We start from the raw sequence: 22,500 nt of genomic DNA, 5'->3' as shown, positions 1-22,500 counted from the left end.
ACACACACACAGACACACACAGAGACACACACACACACACACACACACACACACACACAGACACACACACACACACACAGACACACACAGAGACACACACACACACACACACACACACACACACACACACAGACACACACACACACAGACACACACACACACACACACACACACAGAGAGAGACACACACACACACACACAGACACACACACACACACACACAGAGACACACACACACACACACACACACAGACACACACACACACACACACACACACACACACACACACACACACACACACACGTTCCCCTCAGGATGAACTGTAATAACTGTAGTACTCTGTGTACTGACAGTTAGCTAATGCTAGCATGCTAACCAGGGATGTTTCTGCTCGTTCTGCACGTGAGCTGAAGGATGTTTGGAGCTTCTCGAAAGTTTAACAAATATAAAAACTTCATAAAGACAAACTAAATATTAGAGTTCTGTGAGGAAAATACTTCTTGAGGATTTTTATAGTTATATATTTATTAATACATTTTTAAATAAATAAATATGAAACCTGTTGTTGTTAATATTTTTCTTACAGAAGCGTGGCTGAAAACTCTTAGTTTAATATAAGTACATGGCATATATGTGCATAGTAGTAGTGGAATGTAACTAAGTACATTTACTAAAATACTACACTAACATTGTATCTTTTACTGCAGTACATTTATTTGACAGAGTCAGATTATTGATTCAAAATGTAATGAAGTACTTTTAATAATCAGGATCTTTTACTGAAGTAGAATTCTGAATGCAGGACTGTTTTTTCCTGTAATAGAGTATTTCTGTAGTTTGGTATCAGTACTTTGACTGGAGTAACTAATCAGAATATTCTGCTGTGTGTCATTATTGTGTGTTGTGTTTGTCAGGGTTGTGGTTTTGGCTACAGATACACTCGTCTTCCTCACCTGCTGAAGACCAAACCTGAGGACGCCAACCTGCCCAGTCTGCAGAGTAGGTGGTCTGTCTGTCTGTCTGTCTGTCTGTCTGTCTCTCTCTCCTTCTGTTTGTCTGTCTGTCTCTCCTTGTGTCTCTCTGTCTGTCTGTCTCCACATTTGTCCTCTTTCTCTTCGATGTTCTTAAACAGAATTCAGCTCAGAATGAATTGGTGATTTTTTTTTCTTCCCTCGCTCTGTCTGTCTGTCTGTCTGTCTGTCTGTCTGTCTGTCTGTCTGTCTGTCTGTCTCTCAGTTTTGTTCTTTATCTGAGTGTCTCTGTGTTCCTGCTTCAGGTTTCAGTCTTCGTTTTTCTTTTCATGGATTTCCATAAATAAATTGAGGCCATGACTGTCTGTCTACACCTGCTCTATTTTTACCACAACTCTCTTTGATTTACGGCTTCAATTACCTGTGTGTGTGTGTGTGTGTGTGTGTGTGTGTGTGTGTGTGTGTGTGTGTGTGTGTGTGTGTCAGTCATGATACTGTTGCTGTTTGTAGAGACAAACCAACAATCACACACACTTTTATCTGAAGAATGAAGTGAAAATCACAGCAGTCCATATGGACAACATGTCCATATGTCCATATGTCAGTTTTCTTTGGTGTCTACACTGTAGACTGATCATAGCAGAGTCACAGGACACACATTCAGGAGGAACAACAGTTTTGAAAGCTGGTCAAAAGATTGTAGTCAACATTCATTGATCATAGTTAAATCTTTGTTGACTCAATCATAAAATGTCAGATCTGATCTGTTTGTCTTTCATATCATATTAATATACACAGTGTCCATAAAGTCTCTTTATAATTTAACAAATTTATTAGAAGAGCAAATGAATAGACGAATCTGTAGAAATTATTACAAAATGAAAAGTAGATATCGAAGTTTTTGTTGCCTCATTTTATAAACCTCTATATGAGAACCATTAGTTGAACGAAGCACATCAAGACGGTCCTCGATTTCTTGCCGTGTTCGCTGTGGCATCGCCTCATCAATGGTGGATGGCATCAGTGATCTTTTGCTTCATGTGTGAAGCATGAATGTGATTAAAAACTTTGATAACCACTGAGTACATACAACAAATCTGATTAACGTATCTCATCAATTGCTTTTGTAATAAATTCTTTAAAATGTCAAGAGACTTTGTGGACACGCTGTATTATTTAAAATGTTAGCTAACAGATGCTGCAGGCCCCGACTGGTGCAGAGGTACGAGGGCCCGTCTAATAACTTTTAATTATACGGAACAAACACAGACTAATTTGCCCCACTTATAAAAACTAATATTCATCAGTTTTCTTTCATGCATTTAGTTTTTAAACATCCCTGAAAGAAGACTGATGTGGCAGATTTAACTAAATGCACGTCTCTGTCCTTTAAAATGTTTCTCTATAGTTCTACGTGATGCACAGTGTCAGAAATGAGTTGTGAGGAAATGGAAAATGTGAGTCTGGTGTGAAAATCAGAAGTGCAGTATGGGTTTGGTTCAGTATCTATTCAAACATCCAACTCATACGTCTTCCAGTTTAACATGATAGTTTGTGAGGACGTGACTCAGCACTCTTTACATTAACACTTATCATTTGTGCTTCATGGACAACAGTCTACAGAGGGTTTACTTGGAAAACCGTGGACACCAACATGTCTCTCCGCTTGCTGTCCCGCAGTGAGGACTCTGGATATTTGATTCGGTCCTCGTCGCCCAGCGTTAATCACGTGTGACTGTGTGGAGGGTTGGCTGATATATTTCCCAGAATGTCCCTTTAATAATCGTAGTGTTGAGCGTGCTCTGCCGTTTCATCGTCCTCTTTATTTCACAACCTTTTTTTCTGCTCCTCTGTTTCTTCTCCACTTTAATTCTGCTTCCTGCATGATGATTGACTTTGGTCTGTGTACCTTCTCATCTGCATGTCTTTCAGGGGATCTGTCCATTGCTAGTTTCCAGAGTAAGTTCTTTTCCATCACCCTGTCCTCGTTTATTTTTGCTCCAGCTGTCAGCTGTGTCTCACTGCACTGTCTCACCTGAAGCTCGTCTGTCTGTCTGTCAGTAGATGTAGATGATCTGCAGGACCAGTGATCCCAGTCAGTGAATGTGACATCCCATCATCAGTAGACATTAGAGTCTGTCCAGTTAACATATTCGTCTCACTCAGAGGTCTTTCATGATAAACTACACGTGTATCAGTGCAGAATGGTAAAATACTTCAGTACATTGTGCAGTAAGAAACACAGAGGACTCTGCTGCAGACTGTGAGGTCTTCTTCAAGAGAAACAGTAATAAGATGTTTGTTAGTCCTGAGGACATGACATTGGACAAACTCAGCAGGTAACTGTGACGCTGCACATGAAACACTGCTGCTTCATCCTTTAGTCTCTGACACTCATCTGTGTTTTCATGTAAAATCTTAAACTGTAAAGTATCTGAAGCTGTAAGACAGTAAAAAATGTTTCCCTCTGAACTGTAGTGAAGTAAAAGTATAAATTACTTCATGATGAAAGAGTACCTCTGTGGTATTTTTGACCTCTGTGTGTCTTCAGGATAATAAACTGTCTTTCATGCTTCAGATTTGATCCTTGAGGGGACGCAGCAGTCAGAGGACAGAGAGGACAAACTGGGATTATTAGACACCCCAGTGTTCCCATCATGTCTCCCACAGGACAGCGTTCCCTCGTCTTCTTCATAAACTTCAGTTTGTCCTCCTCCTCCTCTCTGCTCCTCTTAATCCTTTTCCTCTGTTTTCCTTTATTGTTGCTTCATTTTTCTTCTGATCCTCTCTTCTGCTGGTCTCGTCTCACACAACCCTGAAAACAAAATAGATCAAACATGTAAAATGTAAAAAACCTGTTAGACACACTGGTGACAGTGATGTCACACACATAATATGATGTGGTAAAAAAAAAACTAAAATTAAAACGTGAAGTTGATATTCTGCTTAAAAAAAGTGGAAAAGTGGATTTTTGATGCAATCGACCGACGTTCACATGTTTATAAAGAAAGAATGAATGAAGCTAGAACAAAATGGGTTTTTTTTGTCTGAAACCTGAGATCTGTTCTTTCTTGTGATATTTTCCATGTTCATATATTCATAGACCTGAATATTCTGTGGGTGTTGAAAAATCATTTTGGTGCTGGCTAGTGGCTTAATTTAAAAACGCTGGCAGACAAAAGAGTTAATGAGTGGAAGCCAACAGTTTTCATTTGTTCTTCATCAGTTTCTAGCAGATTCTGGAGACAGTGACTGCTGACAGTAACAGCTGCTCATGTTAACACAAAGCATCCATTTTTTCTTCTTCTGTGGTAACAAACACAACACATGGGCCTGTGGTTAACATATTCAGCTCTGACAAACAGTCTGACGGAGTTTTTCAGCTTCGACTCGCAGCAACAGTTAAAATCTGATGTAAAGTTTATCAGACTTGAAGGCTGACTGGTCTTCATCTCATCGTCTCCTGTTTTAATCTCCCAATGTTTATTAGAACATTTAAATCTCCCCTGAGTTCCTTCATGGTTCCGTCCAGGACTCCAACACCTCTGCTGTTGGAAATATTTCATTGTCCTGTGTCCTCTTCTGTTGTTGACCTGTCGTCTCCTCTCGTCTGATTGGTTTAGAGCCATGTCCATCGTTGCTGCTGCAGAGACACATGGCCGAGCTGCTGAGCATGGACAAAGACATGGCCGCCTCTTTCCTCAACAGCGTCCTGAACCAGCTCAACTGGGCGTTCTCCGAGTTCATCGGCATGATCCAAGAGGTGAGACTGTGATCACATGACATGTTCCCTCTCAGAATTACTGGAGAACTGGAGAACATGAGTTTGTGACAGTGGAGCAGCTGCTGTTTACAGGCTGTAATGGTCCTTTACTGAGGTGAAGAGGAACATCTGAAGAGGATCTGAGTTGATTTATAGATTTACAGAGAAATCTGTCAAACTGCAGCTCTGTGAGATTAAAAAGAACATTTTAATGTGCAGATCAGATCATCAGATCAGATCAGATCAGATCATCAGTTCATCAGATCAGATTGTCAGATCAGATCATCAGATCATCAGATCATCAGATCAGATCATCAGTTCATCAGATCAGATTATCAGATCAGATCAGATCATCAGATCAGATCATCAGGTCATCAGGTCATCAGATCAGATCATCAAATCAGATCATCAGATCAGATCATCAGATCATCAGATCAGATCATCAGATCAGATTATCAGATCATCAGATCAGATCATCAGATCATCAGATCAGATCATCAGATCAGATCATCAGATCATCAGATCAGATCATCAGATCAGATTATCAGATCATCAGATCAGATCATCAGATCAGATCATCAGGTCATCAGATCAGATCATCAAATCAGATCATCAAATCATCAGATCAGATCATCAGATCAGATCATCAGTTCATCAGATCAGTTCATCAGATCAGATCATCAGATCAGATCATCAGATCAGATCATCAGGTCATCAGATCAGATCATCAAATCAGATCATCAAATCAGATTATCAGATCATCAGATCAGATCATCAGTTCATCAGATCAGTTCATCAGATCAGATCATCAGATCAAATCATCAGATCAGATTATCAGATCATCAGATCAGATCATCAGATCAGATCATCAGATCATCAGATCAGATCATCAGATCAGATCATCAGATCAGATCATCAGATCAGATCAGATCATCAGATCAGATCATCAGATCAGATCATCAGATCAGATCATCAGGTCATCAGATCATCAGATCAGATCATCAGTTCATCAGATCAGATCATCAGATCATCAGATCAGATCATCAGATCAGATGATCAACAGTTAAAGACTAAACGTAGATGTATGAATTGGTGGGACTGGTCCTTTACAGACAGCTGCAGTGTTAAGAGAGGAGCAGGACAGATGCAGGACAGCGTCCACATGTAAAAATAGTGTGAAGTGTTTGTTTCCTCTAATGAGATTATTTTGGGTTTAGATAAATCCTCAGTAATTCTCTGTGAATCATCACTTAGCAGCTCTTAGTATTCTGATTGATCGTGTTCCTCGGGGAGATTCTGGTATTTTCAGCTCAGCGGTTCTTTCTGTTGTTCCCTCAGTGATGCACAAACACTCTGCTCTTCTCTGCAGCTCCTGCGTCTCTGTGTTTCCTCTCTGTTACTTTTCAGTCTCGTCAGCGAACGTTGAAATATGTGAACTGTGGTTCAAACCTTCATGTTCCTCTCAGGATGAATTATGACTTTATTGATCCTCTGCCTCTGTTTTATCTCTGTTATCATATCAGATCAAATGATCCATATATACATTCATACATAAACAGATAATTAAAGTTTTTCTCCTCTTGTCCTCCTCGTCTCCTCTCTGTGTCTCCGTCAGATCCAGCAGGCTGCAGAACGTCCAGAGAGGAACTTTGTGGACACTCGTCAGCTGAAGGTAAATCACACAACCTGTCAGGAACTGAACCACCTGGAGCTCAAACTCTGCCTGTGGTTCTGTTCCTGTTTCCTCTGTCCTGTCCCGACTCTGGGGACGAGCTCCTGAACGTCCAGTTCCATGTCCTCTTTGTGGGACGACGACATGAGTTTGGTTCTGTCACCTGTAGACTGTTCAGTGTCTCGGTCTGCAGGTCATTTATGTTCCACAGGAACGTTCAGATCCAGACCGACTGCTGCAGCTGCACAGACAAACCTTTATTTAACTTCCTGTGACACGGTCATGGTCCCAAACTCTGGGTCGTGACCCTCAGCTGGGTCACAGGAGATTTTATTTGGGTCCCTCTATGGAAGGAATTCTGCAGAATGTCAGATTTATATCTGCAGCTATAATAAAATATTAAAATGTGTTTACTGATGAGAGGAAAAACGAGTCTGTTACTTCTGTCTAAATACACTGAATCATATAATTATAATTATGAAGGAGGACAAAACGTTCTACACTGTAAAAACAAACAATTTCAAGATAACTTACTGCAATACATTTTTAAGTTTTGAGTCCAACTCTTAAGTTTTAGAAAAGTTTTACAACCAATGATGTTTTGTTGAGATAATTTTCTGTTCTTCTTTAGATAAACTCAAATCTTTGAGTTTTAGAAACTCAAAAAAAAGTATTTTAAAAAATACTGATTAAACTAATTGAAAAGAAAGTGAATATTATATATGATATTTTAGTATTTTCTGTTAAAAGCATTTAATTTTCCAGCACCCAAATAATAAAAACTCAGGTTCACAGCTCCCTGTGGACAATTTTTGAAAAACTTTTTTTAGTGTGCAAACAAACTTCAAAGATTCAACTTTATCTGAAGAAGAAAAGTAAATTATCCAACCAGGTTTATTTCAAACCTTAAAATCTAAACTCCAGAAATATTTAACCCGTGTAGATTCATGTGTTTACAGTGAAAATGTTCTTTTTTTCCACAAACTGACTCTCTAAAGATTTATTGATCAGGTCTGTTGTGAACTGGGTCATTTTTAAAAAGCAGGTCAACAGAAGAACAGTTTGATAAACACTGATCTGTGACCTGCAGCAAAAACACGTCTGCTAACAGTGTCTGTCCCTGTCTGTCCCTGTCTGTCCCACAACTCAACAAAATACTTCTACAAGTCTGTCTCCATCTGTCCCTGTCTGTCCCTGTCTGTCCATGTCTGTCCATGTCTGTGCCTGTCTGTCCATGTCTGTGCCTGTCTGTCCATGTCTGTCCCTGTCTGTCCCTGTCTGTCCATGTCTCTGCCTGTCTGTCCATGTCTCTGCCTGTCTGTCCCTGTCTGTCCCTGTCTGTCCATGTCTCTGCCTGTCTGTCCATGTCTCTGCCTGTCTGTCCATGTCTGTCCATGTCTGTTCATGTCTGTCCATGTCTGTCCATGTCTGTGCTAGTCCGTCCCTGTCTGTCCCTGTCTGTGCTAGTCCGTCCATGTCTGTCCATGTCTGTCCACGTCTGTCCATGTCTGTCCATGTCTGTGCTAGTCCGTCCCTGTCTGTCCATGTCTGTTCATGTCTGTCCATGTCTGTCCATGTCTGTGCTAGTCCGTCCCTGTCCGTCTATGTCTGTCCTTGTCTGTCCATGTCTGTCCATGTCTGTGCTAGTCCGTCCCTGTCTGTCCATGTCTGTCCCTGTCTGTGCCTGTCCGTCCCTGTCTGTCCATGTCTGTGCTAGTCTGTCCATGTCTGTCCATGTCTGTCCATGTCTGTGCTAGTCCGTCCCCGTCTGTCCCTGTCTGTCCATGTCTGTCCCTGTCTGTGCCTGTCCGTCCCTGTCTGTCCATGTCTGTGCTAGTCTGTCCATGTCTGTCCATGTCTGTCCATGTCTGTGCTAGTCCGTCCCTGTCTGTCCCTGTCCGTCCATGTCTGTCCCTGTCTGTCCCTGTCTGTCCATGTCTGTCCATGTCTGTCCATGTCTGTGCTAGTCCGTCCCTGTCTGTCCCTGTCCGTCCCTGTCTGTCCCTGTCTGTCCCTGTCTGTCCATGTCTGTCCATGTCTGTCCATGTCTGTGCTAGTCCGTCCCTGTCTGTCCCTGTCTGTCCCTGTCTGTCCATGTCTGTCCCTGTCTGTCCCTGTCTGTCTCCTCCTCACTGTTGGACAGACATCAGAAATATTCTGTCTCCTACAAACAGATGTAAGCAGATCCTGGTCCTCAGAGTGTCTCAGTGTCCAACCTGTTCAGATAAAGAACTGTTTTAATCTGAAGAGGCTTAAAAACATGGAGACGCATAAAATCATCTGCAGGATGTTTTTATTTATTATTGATGTTTTTATTTATTATTGATGTTTTTGTCAGAACAGATCAGTGTTTATCAAACTGTTCTTCTGTTGACCTGCTTTTTAAAAATGACCCAGTTCACAACAGACCTGATCAATAAATCTTTAGAGAGTCAGTTTGTGGAAAAAAAGAACATTTTCACTGTAAACACATGAATCTACACGGGTTAAATATTTTTGGAGTTTAGATTTTAAGGTTTGAAATAAACCTGGTTGGATAATTTACTTTTCTTCTTCAGATAAACTTGAAAAAGTTTGTTTAGACACACAAAAAAATGTCCACAGGGAGCTGTGAACCTGATTGGTTGTTATTTGGATGCCTGAAAATTAAATGGTTTTAATTGAAAATACTAAAATATTAATTAATATTATTTTTGATTTACTCAATAATCGTTGAAAAACTTAGTTTCAAGTTTATCTGAAGAAGAAAAGAAAATGATCTCAACAGAACATTTGTTTTTACATTGGAGGACATTTTCCTTCATAAATGGACAAACATGCACTGCAGATACAAATCTGACATTTTTCTTCCTTAGTTTTTTATTTATTTGGTGACCCACATAAAACCTGCTGTGACCCACCTGAGGGTCGCGATCCAGTGTTTGGGGACGCCTGTTTTAGGGGATCCATACTGGTCTCTTACTGGTTCTGTAAATAATATGACTGGGAAGATGAGCTCCTCTTCTGATTTCATACTGTCACAATATTTGGGTGCAAACTTGAGAAGTCTTGCAGTTTGATATTATGAGTTACTGTTATTTGTTTGTTTGTTTGTTTGTTTATTTATTTATTTATTTATTTATTTATTTGTTTGTTTGTTTGTTTATTTATTTATTTATTTATTAAGCTTTTTTAACAGTAGACTATGTGAAAAAGTTCCTCTGGAGCCTGAATATCAGAACTTCATCATGTGGCTGTGAAGGACAAAAGATGACAGAAGCATAAACAAATAAATAAACAAATAAATAAACAAATAAATGAGCCTGATGGACATATTTAGTTTCAGGGTTTGTGGTGAAGACGAGCTCACAGAGACGTTCATCCAGTTTTTAAACGTTCTCGAGTTTCACGACACGAAAAAAGGAACAAAGGAACAAAGATGGGAAACAAAATCAAACTCTGTCGTTAAAACATCACAGCTCAGGCTGTTAGTTTATAAATGAGTCTGTTGACTCAAACATTGATTATTGATTGATTGAGTTATTTTAAATATGCTAAACGTTCTCCGTCTGTTGTTCTCGGACTGTGAGGATTAATGACAGGAGGCACAAACTTTTTATCCTCGAGAACCAAAACCGAGACTTCACTGTGGCACAAAAACACACACCTGCTGTTTTTGTTGTTTTGTGTTTTTGTTGTTTTGTTGTTTTGTGTTTTTGTTGCGTTGTGTTTTTGTTGTGTTTTTGTTGTTTTGTGTTTTTGTTGTGTTTTTGTTGTTTTGTGTTTTTGTTGCGTTGTGTTTTTGTTGTTTTGTGTTTTTGTTGCGTTGTGTTTTTGTTGTGTTTTTGTTGTTTTGTGTTTTTGTTGTTTTGTGTTTTTGTTGCGTTGTGTTTTTGTTGCGTTGTGTTTTTGTTGCGTTGTGTTTTTGTTGTTTTGTGTTTTTGTTGTGTTGTGTTTTTGTTGTGTTTTTGTTGCGTTGTGTTTTTGTTGTTTTGTGTTTTTGTTGCGTTGTGTTTTTGTTGTTCAGATGAAAACTCCTGCTGCTCTCTGGAAAAATAATAAATACTTTCTGGATATTTAAAGAGGAATTTCATCTCACCAAAAATAAAACAATGCTTTGTTTTATTTTTTTGTTTTTTGTTTTTTTAATTTAATAAAGAAACATCTGGTGGTCTCTGTTGTGGGTCTGTGGTTTGGGTCTCTGTTGTGGGTCTGTGGTTTGGGTCTCTGGTGTGGGTGACTCGCTGACTCGCGGTCAGCTGACCTGTCAGTTCACCATGTTAATCCTGGTTCCAGGTGTGTGCGACCTGCTTCGACCTGTCGGTCAGTCTGCTGCGAGTCCTGGAGATGACGGTCACGCTGGTTCCTGAGATCTTCCTGGACTGGTCCCGCCCCTCTGCAGAGCTGCTGCTCAGACGACTCGCTCAGGTCAGTCCCTGGGTCTCTGTCCAGGTCAGAACTAGACTCTGCTCTGAAGAGTGAGGAGCTGGTCGTCATGGAGACAGAGGATGTCCCAGTGGTATAAAACAATATATTTACTCAGTGTTGTGGTACTTTAGTATTTCTGTTTTATGTTTCTCCTCCTCTTCTTCTGAGAGAAAATATTGCACTTTTTACTCCTTTACTTTGATTTTACAGCCTGTCAGATTTTAGATGTGATCAGTTTGTAAAATAAATGTTGTAGATTTAAAAAAAATCAACATTTAATGGGGTAGAGGTTGGTAGTTGTAGTTGTTTAGTGGCAGTAAACGTTCAGTTTGCTCTGAAATAAAAGTTGTGTGAGTGTGAAGTGAAGGCAGAGTGTGATCGATTACAGAGCAGAGAGAAAACTCTTCTGTATTCAGCCTTTTTATTGGACATCAGCCTCCTGTTTAGAAAAAAAAACGTTTTCTCTGAATATTTCTGTTTCTCTGAATTTTAAACTGCAACAGTTAGTCCATTAATCAATTAATGGATACAAAGAAAATTAGTTTTAATAATTGATTTCTGATTTCAGTCATTTTTCAGTCAAATATTTTTTGGTTGCAGCTTATTAAATGTGAGGATTTGCTGCTTTTCTTTGTTGTTTCTGACAGTAACTGAAGAGTCTTTGTGTTTTGGACTGTTGGTTGGACAGAAGAAGACATTTGAAGACGTCTCTTTGGGCTCTCTGTTACATTTTCTTTGACTTTTTATAGTTTCAACAATAAATTGTTAAATATGTGCAGATGGACTGATATTAAAAATATCAGCCTGAGTTGACTTTGAACTGGATGTTTGACTGTTTCTGTCTGTTGATGAGGTTTTCATGCAGCCTGATGTGTTTGACTTCATCACAACACAAAGACTGGTGGAGTGTCTTCATCCTCTGTCTTCATCCTCTGCGTCTTCATCCTCTGCTTCCTCATCCTCTGCTTCCTCATCCTCTGTCTTCATCCTCTGTCTTCATCCTCTACGTCCTCATCCTCTGTCTTCATCCTCTGTCTTCATCCTCTGTCTTCATCCTCTACGTCCTCATCCTCTGCATCTTCATCCTCTGCATCTTCATCCTCTGTCTTCATCCTCTGTCTTCATCCTCTGTCTTCATCCTCTGCGTCCTCATCCTCTGCATCTTCATCCTCTGTGTATCAGAGAAAATGACCTTTAACTTTGCGTCTCTGCGTCAGTAAGAAAGAAGTAAAGACAGACTCCTGTTTGTTTCTGTCCTCCTGCAGCTGCTGAACCAGGTGTTGAACAGAGTCACAGCAGAGAAGAACCTGTTTGATCGAGTCGTCAACCTGAGACTGCCAGGTACACACACACACACACACACACACACACACACACACACACACACACACACACACACACACACACACACTTTCATTCAGGATCACAGAGGTACTTTTTTTCCACTTGATTTCTGTACTAGAGCTGCAGTGATTACTTGCTTAATCAATTAATCAAATATTAAATTTATTGCCTGTTACTCATTTTGAATAATTTTGTAAGGAAAAAAAAATTCTCTGATTTCAGCTTCATAAATGTGAAAAGCTCTTGTCTGGCTGGTCTGTGGTTCCATAGTTTCTTCATGGATCATTGAGAGGCAGGAGAGAAAATAAATCTGTTTTTTCACCTCAAAAGTTAAACGCTGAGCTCTCATCTGGCCGATTTCTCCGTGTGTCGCTGCTGCAGAGGGTTGAAACTCAGGAGTGAAAATAAATCCTGTTTTTAATCCCAGAAGTTTGAAACAAACTCGGAGCTCCTCTCTTGCCAATAAAAGAGTCGGCATCAGAGAGTCTCCGGTGTTTGTTCCTCCAGAAGCTCCAGTCTGTCACCAACCCCTTGTTTTCTGGTTTCTGTTGGCCCGGACTAAAAGATTCTCGGATCCTGTTAATTAAACTGAGTTATTAGCTCTAGTTAAACATTATTTCCATTTCCTTTGTAATTCAAACAAATAGAGAACAGATTTCCCTCCACGACATTTGCAGATCTGTTCTTTTTTTACATGAAAAGATGAGAAACTAGAGGAGCTGTGAAATAAAGTTTGTTCATAAAGATTCTGTGTGAAAGTAGAGACGCCTGCAGAGATCAGTCGATGAGAGACTCCCTCAGTGCTTAAACGTGTGTGTGTGTGTGTGTGTGTGTGTGTGTGTTGCAGGTCTGGAGAGTGTGGACCACTACCCCATCCTGGTGGCTGTCACTGGTATCCTGGTCCGTATCCTGGTGGACGGAGACAGACAGGGGTAGGACATGTTCTTCTTTCAGTCTTTGAGTGTGAGCTGGAGTTTTACCCATAATGCACCTGAGCCTGCTGGGTGGCGGTATGTGACATCACTGCAGGGAGAGTTTGGTTTGTTGCTCTTTATGAAAGTACTTGAGGAGACTTTTTCTCCTTGTGGTCTCTGATGTATCTGATCCCGCTGTGAGTTCAGAGGAGGACTTCAGAAACCTGTTTTCAGACTCTAATGAGTCCCTGCAGGAAGTCATCATCACAACAATCAACACACATTCAGCCAATCACCGTTAATTCTGCACCACCTTGCAATTTTGTCATTGGAGTTTCCTGTGTTTCCCAGCATTCACAGCAGTCCCCCACAGTAAACTGTTTATTTATTTTTCATATTTTGTCACAGGTACTGAAGATGTTTATTATTGTTATGGACATTTATCAACATTCTGTGCAAATATATGTTTTTTAATATTTACATTTTGTCAGAATTCTGTCAGAATTTTTGTAACTTGTTCCTGAAACACATAAAAACATCAGAGATAAGTTTCTGTGAAATCAGGTGTTTTAGGCTGCAACAGTCCTGGAGGGACGGATTAACTGTGTTCAGCTGTTCACTCCAGCTGCAGCAGGAAACTCACTGCTGCACAGAAACGTTCTGAGGACGCAGCTTTTTTTTCTGCTCTGAAGAACAAAAGAACATCAGATAAAGAGCAGAGGAAGCAGAAACAGACGGCGGTGATTCTGTCTGTTGGTGTTGGAGTTTGTGTGGACGTGTCTGTCAGTGAGGCTGCAGATTTGTTGACCTGATTGGACACTGAATGATGTCATGTGACACCAGATGTTGTGATCAGCTGATCACAGCTGGCTGAAGTCAGTGAGGTTTGATGGTTGTTAGTTTGAGTTCAGTGTTCGTCCCACTGCAGGTGAAGAATGATGTCGTCCAACACTTCTGTCTTCTTCTTCCTGTTTCCATCATCAATAACAAATCAATCAATCAAATCAACATCACATGATATGATGTCATCACTCTGCTGTTCATCACATGGGGAACTTTCATGAAAAAACTTGAGCTGGAACAATTAGTTGATTAAGAACAAATGTTCTAACCAAAGAACAATATGTTCTAACCAAAGAACAATATGTTCTAAACAAAGAACAATATGTTCTAAACAAAGAACAGTATGTTCTAAATAAAGAACAACTGTTCTAAATAGAGAACACAGTGACAGTTGTGGTCAGTCAGAGCTCTGAATGAATCTGGTGTGGTTCTCTGGATGACGTCAGAACAGTTAATGTCCAACATGTCTGACATGTAAAAGGTTTGTTGTTTTAACAGAGAACAGCAGATTGTTGTCTATCAGACTCCAGCAGGTTCTGTCATCAGAGGAACGGAACATGTTCTGTCGTCAGAGGAACGGAACATGTTCTGTCGTCAGAGGAACAGAACATGTTCTGTCGTCAGAGGAACAGAACACGTTCTGACGTCAGAGGAACAGAACAGGTTCTGAGCTGTAATAAAGGAGGTGACCCTGCGGAGACGGTGAATCCAGACTCATCACCTCTCAGACTGTGAAGGTCTGCTGAGCGTCTGTGTTTTGGGAGGAGGCCCCTCCAGGCCACCGTACTTTAAAGATTATTTAGATTAAAGTGTGGAACAGCGAGTCCTGATGTGTCTGAAGGCTGTTTGTCTCTGTGGTTCACTGATGAACATCTGTTCACTTCACTACATCTGTATTTATTCATATACAGTTAACTGATAAGTTGTTTGGTCCATATAATGTCATATAAAGACAAGAAGTCAACATGGAGGACACTGAGCTAAATGTCCAACCAGAGACGTCTCAGGGTCTCCAGGTCAGGAACTATGAGGCTCATTCATCAGTTCAGTTCATTAGGTTCCTGTAGTGGACAAGAGCTGACTCACACACACACTCTGACACACACTCTGACACACACTCCCTGATAATGAGGGGCCACAGTGGGGCGTATCACAGGGTGTTGATGTGCTGCAGCGTGGAGGAAATTCAATTATCAGCTGATAAAAGCTGCGGCTGGTGTCAAAGAAAAGTGCCGACTGACAGGAATCAGATCTCAGAGTGAATGTGTGCACTCAGCTGTGACTCATCATTCAGTGTGAGAGTGAAGCTGAGGAGAAGACGGCACTGAGTTTACAACAACACAACACAACACACACTGTTGTTCACTGATACAAGACTTAAACTAAACATAACAGCACATAAACACCAACCTTAATTATTTATCTACATTTTGTGAGTTGATGAAATATTTTTTTTTAGAGCTGAAACAAGTGATATTTAAAGTACACATTTTAATTTAAACTAGTCGACTAGTCCAACAATAAGAAAACACTCAGGAAACAGTTAAAATCGATTACAGTTTAATAATTGATCAATTTAAACAGAAAAATACTGTGTGTATTAAGAGTCATTTGAAGCTGTTAATCTCTAAAATCATCAGTTCCTTCTTTAAATGCAGCAGAAATGTGTCACTTTGTGCTCATTAATGTACAAAACATAACAACATGTCAGTGAACGTATCACCTTTTCACACTGAAGAGGATCACCGTGTCGGTGGGTAAATGATCCAGAGCTAACGTTAGCTGGCAGTCTGACACACAGTGTGGCTAACGTTAGCAGAACTAGCAGCAGCTGCTGCTCTGCTTGCAGGTTAACGTCCACGTGTCTGTGCTGAACGTGGTCACATGTTGTTCCAGTCGACTGGAAACAGAAACAGTCTACGTTCAACTTTATGATGATTGATGTTGGATGGGCTCCTGCACCCTGCTGCCAGCCGGGGCCTCCGGCCGCTGTGGCCCCGTTGCTGGATGCTGATTGGTCAGTGAGGCTGTGAATTTTCACTCGCTTTGTAGAAAGGAGTTGATGTCACTTCCTGTGTCCACTAGGAGGTGCTATGACCCCTGATTGTCAGGTAGACGTGTTCAGAGCAGGACTCAGATCAGATCAAAGAGTGAAGACGAATAATTCCTTCAGTTTAATCATTAGTTGGAAAGTTTATCAGCTAAAGAGATGGACATGTCCCTCCGGAGGTGGAGGAGACCAAAATCAGAGATAAAAGAGACAGAACATTGGACTGATGTCCATCAGGTGACGGGACTCCATGTGAAGGAGTGTGTTGCTGCTGTAAATGTTGGATGTGGACATAAAGGTGATGATGTGTTAATGTTGTGTTCACTGTCTGTTGTCAGTCAAACAGAGACGTCTTCTGGTGATGTCACAGAAGAGACGGTGATGTAAACACAGCATCACCGTCTGATGATCCAAACACTTACAGTACCGAGGCTCTGTGTGTGTGTGTGTGTGTGTGTGTGTGTGTGTGTGTGTGTATGTGTGTGTGTGTGTGTGTGTGTGTGTGTATGTGTGTGACCTCTCTGAAGCTCTGAGCAGCCATGTTGCTCCACTTCACTGTTCACTGCCGCCGTCAACATTTCACCAGCTGACAAATGAAGCAGCTGTGGTCGACGTCTCTGCTGCCACAGGAGCCCAGTTCACTTCAAGTGTTTCCTCAACAACAGATTTTCACAACAAATTTATCAGCCAGTAAATGTGACATCCAGGACTCAGAGGAAGTCTGTGTGTGTCAGTCATCCTGTCGACAAACCGTCACAGACTCAGTGAGGCCTGCTGTAACTGTAGATGTTCATGAAGAGCCGTTTATTATCTGGACAGGAACAGATTATATTCTGGTCAGTTCTTCACTCGGCTCGTTACAGGAAGCTCTCACACAGCGCGCTACAAAATAACAGCATATTATTTAGCACAAAGGCCAACTAGCTTGTTCATAAAGTGCATTATGCCGTTATTAAGATATTTTATCACTTTAAAAGTACAGCAACCTGCTCAGAACTTTTTTCAGTAACATCTCTAGAACTCACGGTGCTTATATGTTCATATAGTGAACATGCAGACAGTATTTGTACACAGTGCTGCGCTCGACAACTCACCTCGGACACGTCTCTCAGGAACTGGCAGTGTTTTACAGCCTGCAGTAACATTTACCTCCTGGCTGTGAGAGAGGGCGCTCCTGAGCCGATAACTAAAGTACAACCACGTAACTACAGAGGTGCATGACTGTAACATTATAGCCATAACAGGAAGTGGAATGAAACACACTACTGTTACACACACACACACACACACACACACACACACACACACACACACACACACACACACACACACACTCATGTGCAGCGTCACTCCTCACGTTTCTCAGGTTTAAATGTAGTCAGTATCATAATATTAAAGTAATGTAATTTGATTTTTAGTGACGATTATTTTCAGCACAGATTAATTGGTTGATAATTTTCCCCAACTATTTAATTGATTAGCTGTCTGGTCCTTAAACTATCAGAAAATTGTGAAAAATTAATTCTGTCACAATTTTCTCTTGTCCAAGGTCATGTTTTCACTTTTGGATCTATTTTCAACTCATGATCAATCTGGCAATAATTTTTCCACTAATCAATCAGTTGTTTGATCCATAAAATGACAGAAAGATGACGTCCTCAAATGTCTCGTTTTGTCCACAGCTCAAAGATATTCAGTTTACTGTCAGAGACGAGTAATTACATAATCCAGTTACATGTAATCTGTTACTTCTTCTCAGACATGTGAAACACAGCAGGAAGTGATGTCGTCTGTGTGTGTGTGTGTGTGTGTGTGTGTGTGTGTGTCAGCAGTCTGCAGGTGAGATACCTGCTGTGTGTTCGGTTCTCAGGGTTCTATCAGTTCTCTCAGGGTTCTGTTAGTTCTGTCAGGGTTCTGTTAGTTCTCTCAGGGTTCTGTTAGTTCTCTCAGGGTTCTGTCAGTTCTCTCAGGGTTCTGTCAGTTCTGTCAGTGTTGTGACCATTGATTGATCTAATTCAGGTCCAGTTAGTCCCTGGAGTTCACAACATGTACAGGTGGAGAACGTCCGTGTGTTCCACCTGTTCTCACATATTTTTTCAGCTTGTGATCAGTCTGGCAGTAATTGTTCCACTAATGGATCAGTAGTTTGGTCTGAACATGGTGTGTTTGACAGAGTGGTGTTGTGGTTCTGTGACGGTGTAAGTTGAGTTTGTGCAGCAGGACGGTGCAGTGATGGGAGACCACAGGAAGGCTCTCTGCCCAGTAATGGACTCTGTGTTACCAGTAACGTAATTGTTGGAATGAATAAAGGCATTAGTGTCGTCCACAGCGGGGTTCAGCTGGCTCCTCTGAGGCGAGGAGGCGAAGACCAACTCCGGATGATGTTCCCCGTTTGTTTAAAACACAAGAACCAGCTGAAGTACAGCTGGCAGATCCACGAACTTTAAAATTAAAGTCCAGACAGGTGGACAGAACGTTCGACTGTGGCGCTGTCCTTCAGTCCAGGTTCTCCCTCCACGTGATGAAAACATGACTCTTAATGTAGTTGACCTCAGATGGTGTCGGCTCACGGAGAACGTCATTAGTTCTGTGGTCTAATCACCGCGACCGTCCACCCGTGATCGAACTCCATCAAGGACTCTTCTTCTTTAGTCTGTCCTGCTTATTGCTGCCATTAGTGCGTCCACACACATAATGGTATTTATTGACCAGTGAGTGTAGAACACATCAGCACTGTGTTGATGCTATCGACTCGCAGCTCGTCCAGGTCGCGCTCCTTCAAACCTTTTTATCGGCCCTGCTGACTCCACAAGGAACAAACGGGACACTTTTAGATTTTCTGCTTCAGTACAGGAGTCCAGAGCACAGACTGACACTCCTTCAGAATCCTTCATTTTTACAATATCTTTAATATCTCATCGTTCAGTTGAGACGTGTCCACGCCTCAGCCATGTTCATCATCAGGACGTCGCTCAGAAAATCCTGATGATTGTTGGGGTTTAAACCAAACAGACATGTTTTCTTACATCTGGACAAGAAGATCTGTAGACCAGAACATTTGGAGCTGATCTGTTACTGATCCGCCCAGATCTGATAAAATCCTGCAGCCTGACCTGTGAATAAACACACACACGCTCAGTCGCTCACACACTCTTCTTCTTCTTCTTCTTCTTCTTGGTTGGTGCAGCAGCTGTGCTCCTGCAGCTGTCGGTACGTTTCCTCGCTGACGATACGTAATCATGTGTCTGTCAGAAGCTGACATCAGTTCATTCAGGAAGTTGAGAAGTTATGATCACAACAATAAATACAAATTCAGCCGATCCTCATGAATTCTGCTCAACCTCGCAGTTTTATCCAATCACAACTTCTCTACACGTTTGATCAATCATTGTAATTTCCTGTGAGTCCCAGTGATCCCAGCAGTCCGTCACGTTGTTACGGCCCGGTCTAGGGGAAAGCCTTGAACCTCAAAAAGGTGCAGTTTTCTTTAACTTCAGGAGAAGAACAGGCCAACAAACTGAAAACACCCTGAACTTACCTGACAAACAAAAGGAAAATAAATGACAAATTTCTACAAACAAAAAGGCTTCTCTGCCCACTAAACCGTTCTTCTGTTTACAATATTTACAAAAGTTCAGAACTAGACGTGCACATACTCTCAGCGATTTACCAACGCATTACTCTATCCTAGAACAAACAATCTTACGTCGACTATTCCACAAGGCTTACTCTGACCAAACAATTCAAAACACCATGCTGGCGGTTCCTTGCGGTGGAAAGACAGAGTGCAGGCCGCCAGTGTTCAAGTAGGCCAGGGATCCGCCCCCTGACCAATCCTGCTGCAGCGATCATCATCGCCGCCTGTTCTCAATTCACACTGAGGAGAGAGAAACACACACACTGGGGAGAGGAGACACTGCAGCAAAGAAACACACAGATGACCCGCAGGTCATAACAATGTTAAAATCATACACGTACATCTCAACAAACCCACTCAGTATTTTATTATTTACTCCTTTGTTGTATTTGAATGTGGAAAAACCAGTGAGCTTCTTCATTTACATTTAAATCATTTTGTTTATTTGGTCAGAAGTTTTGTAATCTTGAGTCTTCCTGCAATGTCTTTGCAAAAAAACATTTAAAAAACAACTTTTTAAGAAAAGCTGCTGTGAGATCATATTTTATATCTCCCCAAAAATCATCCAAACAGTCATGAAGTCCTGGAGGGACTCTAATAGTTTTTATTATTATTTCTACAAGCAGCAGATTCCCTGACAGTGTTATTCTCTCAGTCTGATCAACGTTTAACTTGGCCTTTGACGATGTCGATGTTCTCCACTGACTGTTCTTACCTTCAGGTCATGTGATTGTTCTGTCTCTCTCTCTCTCTGCCTGTCGGCACTCAGTGCAGTTTTACCTGGACCTGCAGGTAACAGCATCATGTGGTTCACATTCGTTTTAAATGATGATCTGATGTGGTGACGGTGACAGAAGTGATGATGTCACTCAGACACTAACAGTAACTCTGCTGCAGACGGTCTGACAGGATCTTTGTTCAGGTGTCATCATCGTTTTCAGACGAGTGTTTAGAAAAACTTCCACAATCACATGACGACCTTCATCTGTCCATGAATAACTGGGACACGCCTGTGTCCATCCTCACTGTAAACATCTTCAGCTCATAGTCACAACAATAAATCAGCTGGTAGATTTGTCTTCAGGCTTTGAGGACACAGAATCATACGTGTCTGGTTGTTGTGGAGTAAATGTGTTTGAAAAGCTCAGACTGAGTTGAGTCTGCAGTGGAACATGCAGCTGTGATGAATGCTGGAGCAGAGCTCTTTTTAAATGAACTTCCTGTGGTAGATTCACGCAGAGCGACTCTCACACTGATTGTGTATTCAGTGTTGAGCTGTCGGTGTTTTACGTCTTTGTGTGTCACTGTAGCGCCGTGCTGCTGCCTGATTAATTGAATGGCAGAGCGCTCGTCCTGTGAACGGCCTCGAGCTGCGTTCTGAACTAATTTCATGTCCTGATGCAGCTCACATGCAGCCTGCTTCACTAATAGGTTTTGGCCACTCGTGGGTGTTGAAGTGTTTGTTTGTAATAAATCAGAGAGGCGATGTTCCAGTCATCTGCAGCTCCACTAAAACACCACAACCAGCTGGATTCAGGGGGAACTGGATCCACGCAGCCAGTTTGGGTCAGGAAATCTGTCCCTCTCACAAAAACATGAAGGAAAGGGAGGGAAATAAAAGAATCAAATCAAATCTACTGTTTTTGTTGGATGGTGACATAAAAGCCTAAAGGCTGGTCCCTCCTCAGGACCCAGACCACAGTCTGAACACCACACTGTGAGCTAGTTTTTACTCCCAAAAAGCAGAATTGGAGACAACAAAGTGAAGCAGTAAAGTTCTGAGTGACCCGAGAACAAAACAACAAACTGAAGAATCGATCTCCTCAAAAAGTGCTGACTAACCGAGGAAACAAACATTTATACTGAAACAGAACAGGAGGAAACTGTGCTTCAATCTGACAGCTGATACTAACAGAACAAACTGAAGGAACAGTGGAACCACAAAACGGTTCTGAGGACAAAACCTAAATCAGTTTCATGTACATTGAAATAACTAGGTCATAGTTGGTTAGCTCAATGCTAACACATAATAGGAATTACTATTAACATGCTAAGTGAAATTAGCATCACAAACAGTAATATTATTTTAACCCTTTAACAGGCAGTGTGACCTCACAGCTCATCTTTCATGGCCACAGTGTCAGTTAGGTGTGTTCAGGGCGGGACTTTTATCAAACAGGTGAAGTTTGGATCATTTACAGCAGAGTGAGTTTGTGTATTTCTTATTTTCTGTTGGCAGCAGTTTGCAGAGCAGGAAAACTTCAGATGAAATGAAATCCGATATTTTAGTCTGATAGAGTAAAACCACTCTTCATAATGTTGGTTCGTACGTCTCTTCTCTGTGCAGACATTGTGTTTGAATGGTGATGTTTTGTGGTGGTTTTCATGTGTCCATTGTGTCTCCATCTCCTCTCTCTGCTCACATCACCCCCCCCCCCCAACACAGTGTAGAAAATCAATGGTGCTAATTATTGTCCATTACCTCGGGCTGAAAGACATCAGAAGCAGCTCACAGCCATCCACAGATTAGATTGAGACCGGGGCTAATTAGCTTAGCAGCTTTGGCCCATGAGAGGCCTGCCGGGGCTCTGAGGGACGTTGTTTTTCTGCAGCACATCAGCCGGCCTGCTGCGAGTTTTATTGCTCTGTGCGATCGCCGCTCATCCTCTCAGCTGGAGGATTGTTTTTCAATCCGTAATCGAGTCCTGCTGAGGCTGCGAGGGAAAACGCTCTCAGGAAGGTTTCCCTGTGTGGTCGTGGCTGCGGCGGCGGACTCGTGTGCCGATGGAAGACGTACAGCAGAGACGTGAGGCGTGATGCTCTCTCACAACAACAAACATGTTTTTATCTGGAGGGATCAAGCATCCTTCAGTGATCTGAGTGTTTTATAGAGAAGAG

At 41.6% G+C, this 22,500-nt stretch overlaps 1 protein-coding gene across 1 annotated transcript in view; it reads left to right on the top strand.

Annotated features, from left to right (window-relative positions):
- rnf123 (ring finger protein 123) overlaps positions 1-22,500 on the top strand; it is a 136,061-nt gene that overhangs the window by 49,242 nt on the left and 64,319 nt on the right. The window contains exons 31-36 of the mRNA XM_084742207.1: positions 916-1,000; positions 4,596-4,735; positions 6,351-6,407; positions 10,683-10,814; positions 12,080-12,155; positions 13,006-13,090. Coding sequence (XP_084598333.1) covers positions 916-1,000; positions 4,596-4,735; positions 6,351-6,407; positions 10,683-10,814; positions 12,080-12,155; positions 13,006-13,090 — 575 coding nt within the window. The remainder of the gene's footprint in view (positions 1-915; positions 1,001-4,595; positions 4,736-6,350; positions 6,408-10,682; positions 10,815-12,079; positions 12,156-13,005; positions 13,091-22,500) is intronic.

This window comes from Lutjanus erythropterus, chromosome 2, assembly GCF_056507025.1.
Source record: "Lutjanus erythropterus isolate fLutEry1 chromosome 2, fLutEry1.hap2, whole genome shotgun sequence".
NCBI classification, from domain to species: domain Eukaryota; kingdom Metazoa; phylum Chordata; class Actinopteri; order Lutjaniformes; family Lutjanidae; genus Lutjanus; species Lutjanus erythropterus.
The sequence above is the reverse complement of the archived record's forward strand: the minus strand, read 5'-3'. Positions and strand labels throughout refer to the sequence as shown.